The following is a 10,521-nucleotide window of genomic DNA, read 5'->3' on the forward strand; positions in this document are numbered from 1 at the left end:
TACCCAATTTATTACAATTTTTGCTAATTGTCTCATTCCAGTGGGATATTGTTTTATAACACTTATGTTTCAATGAAATGAGTGCTAAAAAATATTTAGTGATTGAAAAAATGCTTTTATTTTTTCTTAAACAATAATATGAGTTATTCATCAAATAATTACATAGATATTTGTTTCACATTTTTAGATTTGTGATAAAAAAGGCATAGTGAGAATTTTTAGATTACCATATTTATTAGATTTGCACAAAACTAATTTATTAACATCACAATGCTTTGAATATATCATCATTATCGAATGCAATTTTGTATCCTTGGTTCTTGTGTTGTTTTATAAATCTTTGAATAATATGATGTGTAAGGGAAATCATGGTAGTTATTTGGAGGCCAAGATGCAACCAGTTAATCATTATGTTAGTAGGAGGTTTACTTCCTCTGGACCCTAAGGATCATGGCATATTGGGGTAGGTTAACTACCCACATATATGGGTAACCATATGATATTTCTCTTCTTCTATGATGCAATTTTCCAGTGGTTTGTCATATATTATTTATTATATGTTGTCTTCTTCTTTCTTTTTGTTTTGACAAGTTATTTACAACTTGAGCTTTTTGGCATGTAACTTAGTTAGCATGATTGTGCCTAAGATTTTCCTAAATGTTGATTAATAAGTCCTAAGGTGTTATTTTCTATGGTGACATTTTATTTTCTTTGTTTATATAGGTCCTTTCACCAGATAGTGGCCACTATCACCCAATTGAAGAAAATTTGTTCGAGTTTCTTGCTTTTATGGGGAGAAATGACATTGACATTGTTGATGTTGAGGTATATGTCGTATAATTTTTTTAGTCTACTTTATTTTATATTTCAGTGTTCATTGTCTTTCATGTCTTATACTCTGTATTGTATCTTCTCTCATTTTCAGAAGAGGAACTCAGTGTTGATGGTAAGAAGCAAGAATTGAAGAAAGAGGAGAACAATAGCACTGGAGTCACAAAAATAGAAAGAGAGAGAGATAAGAGAACTAGTCTAACGATACCCTTAAAGTTAATATCCTACATGAGACACACATATACATATTGATGGTCAATTCTTTAAATAATTGCCTTGGAAAGACAATGATAATGTTTTGAAGTGATGAGACAATATTTCATGTGTAAATTGTAGTCCAACCAATATTAAGTTGGAAGCTCATATTGTAATACTTGACATTTTATATAATATAATTTATGTGGTGGAAATTAATTAGAGTTGCACTTGATATCATTTAGTATTGTAATTGACATAATTTTTTTTGGTTTAATTTAATCGCAAAACCATACTAATTAATTTATGCTGATTAATAATGAAGACAAAAAAACAATCTAAAACTACTAAATTAGTAATTTATATTGGTTAGCAATGAACATAAATAAAATGAATATGACTAAATTAGCTGTTTATAATATATATATATATATTTTACAAAGTCGGTTGTTGTATTAATATCTGAAAAGAAAAAGGAGGGAGCTTGGACTCCTGAGGTACATGAAATGCCGTGGTATACCAGGATCAGAGGAGTTACAAAAAGGAATTTTCTCCTTAATCCTGCCTTTACTGGCTTTGAGAAAGTCTAAACAGAAATAGACTCTTACAAACTGAAACAACAAAAACTGACATTTGCAAAACATATCTAATCTATATTAATGTGACTAATGTGCCGCGCTGTGGATTCCTCCGGTTTTTCATCCACATCGATGTGCTTGGCGCTTGAGGAGCTTGGGGCAACAGTGTTGCGCTTGTCCATCATATATTTCAGAACCTCTATGGACTCTTCCGCATGGCTGCACCTGTTAGACAGGTGGTTAAACTGCTCATGTAAAGAAGAAACCCTGTGCAAAAACAGATTGATTTCAGCTTGATACTTGTCGTTGATGATACGGTTTTGATTGTCGATTTTTGCGTCTAAGATCTTCTGTTGAGCTCTTATTTCCTCCAGCTCTGCTTGAAGATCCGCACAATGGAGGCAGTCCTCGCTGCGGGCCATTGCAGAGATTGGATAGAAGAGGTTGAGACTCCGGAATGTGGCAATGAGGTTTTGCAGATGAGGTCGGACGAAGGAGGAAGCAGAGGACACGTTCAGGGCTTCAAAGATCCAACGAGAATCAGAGGCGAGAGGAAGATAGGACCTCGGGGAAGAATGCCCAGTTCGATAGAACAGGGGGACAGATAAGAGGAAGGGCGCTGAACAGAGGAAGGAGAAGGAGAAATATATAGAAGGGCGGGGACGATGAGGGGCAGTCACAAGAATGAAGAGAGGAACAGGGATAGGGCGCGGGAATTCTAGGAGGCTGTCCTGGGGAGTCAGAAGGGCAAGGTCGATTAGATAGAAATCGGCTAAGTTACTGATTGAATTCAGAGGAATGAGAGAATCGATTCTGAGCCAAATCCCAATGCTGATCATGATCTTGCTGTATGTTTGAAAAATCTGAATCCACTTCCACCTGTCAGAGCTATAAGATTTGTTGCAGGTTGAACTGATATGGTTCATGGCAAAGGTTGCTGAGTCTCCTCGGCATTGCATAGTAAACTGCCCCTTGACCTGTCGCAAGCCTTGTTGGCATGCATGTCAGCTTGCTTATTGAACGAGCGAAGGATATGATGAAAATTCAAATTAGCCATTGTCTGATGCAAGAGTTGACAACGCTGAATGACCTGCTGTAGGAGAACATTAGGTGATTCTTTATTTTGAGCCATTAAACTAATAACAACCGATGAATCTCCAAAGATTTTTGTTGTTCTTATACCAAGTCTGTTGAGCTGGATTAGCCCTTGATATAGGGCCAACGCTTCTGCCCTGTTGTTAGAGATTTTCCCAAGTCCCCATTCATAGAAGAGGATACAGTCCCCATTGGCATTGAAGATCAGTCCCCCTGCTCCAGCAATTCCTGGGTTTGACTTTGATGCTCCGTCGAAAAAAAGATAGTAACTGTTGCAGTTTTGTAACCAATTTGCAAACTCATCCTCTTTTAACCTGATTTTCCATCTGTGGGTTTCCTGGCTATGCTGGTCTTTAACTATATTGCCATTCTGAATGCTATTATTTTTATCCAGAATATAGCTGATAAAACTCCTTTCTTCAACACTGTACATTGTTACATCGATATTGTTTTGAGATTTGACAGAAATAGTTTCAAGAGCGAGACTCTTTGCCTTATTGCAGATAATTCTTGTAGCCGAGTTCTTGTCCTTAAAGATTTTACGGTTTCTAGCTAGCCAAATACTCCATAACATGGTGTAGGGGAGTGTATTCCAGACCCTCTTCACTAAATTGCTCTTCTTATTTTTCCAAGGACAGTTCTTTTTCCAATAATGAATCACATCTCCTATGGAGTTCTGGGAACTCCAAGGGAAATTATCAATGGGGGATAATTTTTTCCAACAAGCAATAGCAAAGGGACAGTCGACAAAGAGGTGATGCATAGATTCTTCAGCAGCGTAGCAGTTGGGGCAGCGAGAGGGACCATTGATACCCCTCTTTTGTAAATTTTCTGCTGTGAGGATTTTCCCTTTTAGAAGGGTCCAAATAAAAAATTTAATTTTTGGAAGAGCCTCTGATTTCCAAACCATTTTCCAGTGATTCCATATTGGCATAGGGAAAATGCTGTAGCAGATGTGTTGGTGGGCTGCTTGGACAGTGTAATTTGATCCAATTGGGTCCCATCGAAATCCATCCATCTCATTCTTTTTGATGGGAGCTTTGCTGTGGAGAAGAGATTGCAGAGTAGACAGGCTAGCTTTAAGATCATTGGGGATAATAGGAAAGGACCACCCAAGCCAGAGATGAGAAAGTGGATCCCAGCAAGAGATTTGATCCAAATAATGGATACCAATGCTGTTAAAAAAAGTGAGAATAGGAATGGTTTCTTCGTGACTATTTATTGGCTGCTGTCCCAGTATTTTATCAGCTCCAATATTAATACTGGCTCCTCCCTTGGGAACTTTGGAAATATTCTGAGCCATGAATGGAATAGCTTTTTTACATAAACACCAGATTTTTGATGAGTCTCTGTTAGGAATATCGAGATCTAGCAACTGCTGTCTGGGGAAGTTCAAGTATTTAATTTCCAGTACCCTTTTCCACCAGGCAGAAAGACCAGTTATAAGCCTCCAAGCAATTTTCCCTCCAAAGGCTAGGTTTAGAAATTTGGGGGATCTAATACCAAGACCTCCTCTGTCCTGGGATTGAATGACCTGTTTCCAATTGACTAAATTGAATTTCTTTTTGTCGTTTTTCCCTCCTTGCCAGAGGAATTGGCGGAGGATAACTTCCATTTTGTAATGAAAGGAAGCTGGAGCTTGGTAGAGAGAGAAACGATATAGGGGAAGAGAAGAAATACCTGATTTAAGAAGGATGAGGCGGCCTGCTGGGTTGAGCCAAACAGATCCCCATTGCTGCACTTTCCGCTTCACCTTGTCAATGATGATGTCCCAAGTTTCTGCCTTCAGAGGTCCTAGACTCACTGGCATGCCCAAGTAAGAGAAATGAGTCCACTCATGGTTGCAAGGGACTCCAAAGATATTTGCAATATTGTGAATGACCTGATTTGTTGCATTCCATCCATAAATACAACTTTTCAACTGGTTGACCAAACCGCCAGAATACCTCATAAATTTGTCTAAAAGAGTCTTGAATCTCCTTGCTATAGTGGTGGAGGCTCCTCCAATTAGCAAAGTGTCATCGACAAACTGTGAGTGGTTGATATTCTTGACTCCATTCCCAAATTTGATTCCAGTGATGAGACCCACCCTTCGGTTGAAGTCCAAAGCTTGACTAAAGGATTCAGCCATAAGAATAAAAAGATAAGGAGAAAGAGGGCAACCCTGTCTGAGACCACGAGAGGATTGAAAAGCTTCACCCGGTCTACCATTAACCAGAGGGGAAATCCAGGGCCCAGAGATGCAAGCAGTGATGAGGTTAATAAAGGGCGACTCAAAACCCATCTTTTTTAAGACAACTATAAGGTAGGAATGCCTAACTCTGTCAAAGGCGTTGGCAAGGTCAAGCTTGAGGATGAACCCTTTCTCCTTTCTAGAGAGGCTCGAATGAATGGCTTCTTGAACTAGGAGAATGGAATCAGTTATTTGTCTGTTGGCCAGGAACCCTCCTTGGTTTTCTGAAATAAGAGAGGGGAGGAGGGGTTTAAGGCGAGAGGCTAAGATTTTGGACAGAATCTTGTAGGAGGAATTGCAGAGGGAAATGGGTCGAAACCGAGAAAAGGAAGTGGGCCGATTTTCTTTAGGAATGAGAGCAAGATAAGTGGCATTGGTATATCCTCCTATTTTACCCTTTCGCTGGATCCATCTGATCATTTTTGTCAAATCTTTTTTGATTAGTCCCCAGAACGCCCTATAGAAGCAAATGGGAAATCCATCAGGGCCAGGAGCCTTATCAGGTTGGAGAGTCCAAATCGTTCTTCTGATTTCCTCCTCATCAATTTCCTTATTCAGGCTGTCATTCATTTCCTTGGTGATTCCATTGGGTAAATATTGAAGAAAATCGGCATAATCCTCTTCTCCTTTTGTTTCAGTTAGAAGTTCTCTGTAATGTTCTGTGGCAGCCTTTCTAATGGCCTCTTGGGTGATTTGCTGATTGCCCTCAGCATCTAAAATAGAGCTTACGTTGTTCCTGATTTTTCGTGCCGTGGCCTGTTTGTGAAAAAAGGCTGTATTCTTATCGCCACCTTGCAGCCAGAGTTGCCTTGACTTTAATCGCCATTTTAATTCTTCTTCTCTATTTATATGACACAACTGTGTATAGAGAACGCTTTCTTGTTCCTTATTCTCCTGAGAGAGGCCATGCTCTTCTATCGTTCTTTGGATGCTGTCTAAGTCATTCTTGATTTTCTTTTTGGTCTCCTCAGGCTCCTTATAACTAGATTTTTCCCATTCTTTGATAGCCTGCTTGGTTCTTCTTTGTTTGGTTTCCCATATGAAACCAGGAGAGCCTTCAACGTGCTGATTCCAAGTTCCCTGAACAATTTCTTTGACAGCTGGAACACAATTCCAGAGGGGACTGTATTTAAACGGGATGGGCCCAAGGGGGCAGTGGGTTTCCAGAGTGAGGGTTATAGGATAGTGGTCAGAGGCTGAAGAGGAAAGGATGCTAGCATACCCCACAGAGAAGGAAGAAAGAAACGAAACATTAATTAAAAACCTGTCCAGCCTTTCCATTATGTTACCAATGCCCAGCCTGCGGTTGCTCCAAGTATACCTGCGGTTTTTTGGTGCAACGTCCACAAGTTCATGGTCTTGCATGATATTTTCCAAACGGCTTCTGAAGGGATCAGGTGAAAAGCAACCTCCCCGTTTTTCGTTGGCATGTAAAATAAGATTAAAATCGCCTGCCACAATAATATTAGAGTTTATTTCACCATCGATGCTAGCCTTAAGATCATCCCAGCAACATTCCTTTTCTCTGTAGTGGTTGGGGGCGTAAACATTATAAATGATTGCAGTTTGGTTGTCTATTCTATTTTCCAGAATAGTTCTGATCCAATGCTGATGAAAATTTTCTGATGTGCAGTTCCACTTACTATGATCCCAGAGAGTGGCAATTCCTCCGGATGCTCCTCTTGATTCACTGATACTGCCTTTGTACTGCTTCTGCTGATCTATTATTCCTCTCATTTCTTGCTGGTCTTGCTTTGTCTCCTGAATCAATAAAATTTCTGGTTTTTCACTGTGTATAAGTTCTCTGAGGGCTGAAACTTTGGAGGGGTGCCCTAATCCCCTGCTATTCCAAGACATAATTTTCATCATTGGGTATTGGGCGTACGGAGAGGTGCTCGCCTCTCTTGATCTTTGTGATTTGTCTCTTTCTCATGATGCCCCAGGATGTAAGATTCTATAGGGGTTTGAGTGCCCATGGCTATGTCTTTCTGAGCATTCTCGTCTCTATGCTGCTTGGCCGATTTTCTACCAGGTCCAGGTTTCTTGTAAGAGTCGCTAGAAGTTCCATGGTCTTTAGAGGAGCTTCTGGTAAGCCTGATAAGAGGGGGGTCTAGAGAAGCCTGAGATGGGATGACCAAGGGGGGAGAAGGTTCAGAAGCTTCGGAAAGAATCAAGGGGGGGAGAGAGGGATCCACGGAAGGAGGTTCAAGGGGAGATAAGACTAGAAAGGGGTTAGATGAAGAGGGGAGGGGTGGATGGTCAGGAGGGGGGTGGGCAGACAAGAGAGGGGAGGATGAAGAGGGACGAGATGCATTGGGAACAGGAGGGCCAGATTCAAGGGAGGCTTTGGACGAAGAGGCAGACTTCTTCTTTTTGACAGTTTCCCATTGGTCTTCTTGAACGCCGTTCTCTGCATCAACAAGTTTAGAACATCGATTGGCAAAGTGGCCGTATTCATGACATACCTTACATTTAAATGGTATCTGCTCGTAGTCCAGCTGCTGGATATGGCTCCACTCGTCCACTTTCAGTTTTATAGCTTCAGGGAGTCCTTTGCCAAGGTCCACTTCGACACAAATCCTCGCACAGGCCTGCATGTTTTCTTTCGGTTCGCTGCGATCAATATATTTTCCGACTGTGTTCCCAATGGCACGCACTGATTCATCTCCCCAGCAGTGGAGTGGGAGATGGGGGAGACGGACCCAAACCGGAACAACACTGGGGACATCCAGTTCAGGGTCAAAGTCTGGGGTCCATTTGTTGAGGTACAGGCCCCTGGAGTCCATGAAATAGGGCCCGTTTCTGAAAATTAAATCCTTATCCTCTTTGGATTCAAAGTGGAATGTGAAATACCCTTTCCCACAAAACCTGATGGAGATTTTCCCTTGAATTTTGTCAGACCAATTTCTTTCTACCCATCTTTGAACAGTTTTTGGAGAAGGCCAGAGGCCTGTAAATTGACCTATAAGACCTTTTTCTGCAAGAGACAAAGCGGCCATGCGGGGCAAGACTGGAGGTAAATGAACTTCTTGAAGCACATCCAACTTCTTAACAAATTTAGAGAGAGCTGGCTGAGGGCGTTGCGGTGGAAGAGATTTCACCAGATCTGAAAAGGCACGTTGTGGATCAACCCCCTCCGAAGGAGGATCCGGAGGGGCCATGGCAGGAGGCCGAGGCCCAGGCGGCCGCGAAGCAGGAACAACGAGCGCAGCAACGGGTTCTCAGAGGGGAGTGTGCGTTGATGTCATTATTTTCTCCTGTTTATAATAATTATTATGAAAGTAAATGAAATGAATATAAACTTATAAATCAGTCATTTATATAATGAATATGAAACTACCAAAAGATGATAAATGACTACCGCAAATGATAAATTTGTGATTACAATTGACGATTAAATTTTGCATATGTACGACTATTAGTAGCTAATTTACAGTATCTTATAACACGACCAAAATTCAGACATATTTATTTGGTTATTAATTGGTTTCAAACAATGGCTAAAATTTGCATATATATGACCATTAGTAGCTAATTTATAGTATCTTATAATATGACCAACATTTTGGTCATATGTTTTTGGTCATTAATTAGTTTTCTTAGGTGATCATATAGTAATATATTTTGTTGTATATTTGGTCATTAACTGTGACAATTAGTGACTAAATCAATGACTAAATTAATGACCAAATTTATGACTAAATATACTACTAGACAATAAAATTGAGACAATCAGTTAATGACTAAGCTAAAAACGACTAAAAGTTGGTCGCGTTATAAGATACTGTAAATTAGCTACTATTGGTCACCGACTGAAAATGGTCATTTATATGTGAATTTTAGTCATTTTTTTAGTAACTAATTAGCCATTTTCTATTAGTGACCAATGCGAGGGTTTCATGCTCACTCGTGGTATAATTCCCTTCTGCGTCGATAATTGTTTGCTAACAAAGTAGATGGAGTGATCAATATTTCTTTCTTTGGGTTGAGCCGCGACGACCCACAAGGCGATACCCGATGCGTCAATATGAACATGAAATTGCTTGTTCTAATTAGGATAAACCAAGATTAGAGAACTTTCCAGCTTTTATTTCAATACATTGAAAGCAACTTCACATTCATTCGACCATGCGAACCTTTCATATTTCTTCAATATCTTCTCAAGTGGTGCAGTGATTGAGGCATAGTTGTGGATGAACCTTTTGTAATATTCTGTGTGGCCAAGGGTGGATCTCAATTGTTTAATGCTTGTTGGCGGGGCCATATTCAACATCAATGCGACCTTAGTGGGATCAACACATACTTCCTCTTTGCAGACTATATGGCCTAGAAGTGTTACGAAAGGGATAGTGAATATGCAATTTTTCAAGTTTAAGGAGACTGTGATTGTCTAAACCGGTCAAACATGACTCAGAGAAAACTGGAGTGCTTCTTTAGTAAAATGTAGATGGTTCAGTCATCCATGTAAGCCTTTGGAAACCTATGAATATAATCCCTGAAAGAAGCCACTGCAATTCTTGAGAATATTGTTGGTTCATTCTTGAGTCCAAAAGGCATGACATCATACGCATAATGTTATGCATAATCTACGATTGTGGACAAAAGTATCTTCTCTAGGCCTGGTGGACTGACCTAGAACAATAAAAAGGAAAAGGCACTAATGTTTTCCTTAAATTAAATAGATATCAGGATGAAGCCTACACGGAATATGTCGTATTATTCATTGTTTCCTTGGTTTGAATGCTGAAATCCTAGCTCGATCGTGATTATTAGAACCTATACAGTAAGATAACACAAGACAACAATCCACGGAATCTATGTAGCATCATCTAATCACTTTATTCAATAGATCAACATGGTATTGAAATATATGAAACCATAACATCATATGTAGGAAAATAAATAACTCTTTGCATTAATAGTGTTAAGATTAGGTATGTTCTATGCTAGAGCAATTTATTTAAATTTTCACAGTTAGCAATCACATCAACATTATGATAAACTGCAGATAGAACATAAATATAAGACGCAGAAGACAAGCCAAGACAAGAGGACACAAGATATGGTGCAAGCTAGGGACAAACCCCACAATGTGTGGGAAAACCCTTTGATCAAATCTTCTTTTATCTTCAAAGTTCAGCAGAGAAAGAGAGAGAGAGTAAAATTACAACAGAAGTCAACACTTTGACTTGTCTAGATCTAAGCATAGATCATCTTCTATAACAATGAGATCAGTTGAAGACATTCTGCTTCAACTGATTCTCCAAGGTGACTCCTTCACCTATCATCGTGCTGCATCTGGTTCTCTTGCTGCACCACTGCATACTACACCATGCTGCACTAATCATGATTATCATCATGTTTCCCATGTCCATGATCTTATTAATTATCTTGCTGCCTTTTATGTTGCATCCTCTATCATCATGCAACCCTATGACTAAGCTGCTCTCATCTACTCTTAGCATCATCTTGCTGCCCATGCCCAACATGATCTTATTCATCATGATGCTCATTATCTCATACATATGCATTATGCTGCTCATACTACCCATATGCATCATGCTGCTCATACTTCCCATATGCATCATG

General features: G+C 39.8%; 1 protein-coding gene across 1 annotated transcript in view; it reads left to right on the forward strand.

Moving 5' to 3' along the window:
• Window positions 1-1,198, forward strand: part of LOC149199478 (uncharacterized) — a 34,177-nt gene extending 32,979 nt beyond the window's left edge. Inside the window, exons 12-13 of the mRNA XM_089400584.1 lie at window positions 724-825; window positions 926-1,198. Of these exons, the coding sequence (XP_089256710.1) occupies window positions 724-825; window positions 926-964 (141 nt within the window). The 3' untranslated portion in view covers window positions 965-1,198. The remainder of the gene's footprint in view (window positions 1-723; window positions 826-925) is intronic.
• Window positions 1,199-10,521: the final 9,323 nt, after the last annotated feature.

Source organism: Pinus tabuliformis, chromosome 2_1, assembly GCF_031772625.1.
Source record: "Pinus tabuliformis cultivar Carrire ecotype Pingquan chromosome 2_1, CPIR1, whole genome shotgun sequence".
Classification (NCBI taxonomy): domain Eukaryota; kingdom Viridiplantae; phylum Streptophyta; class Pinopsida; order Pinales; family Pinaceae; genus Pinus; species Pinus tabuliformis.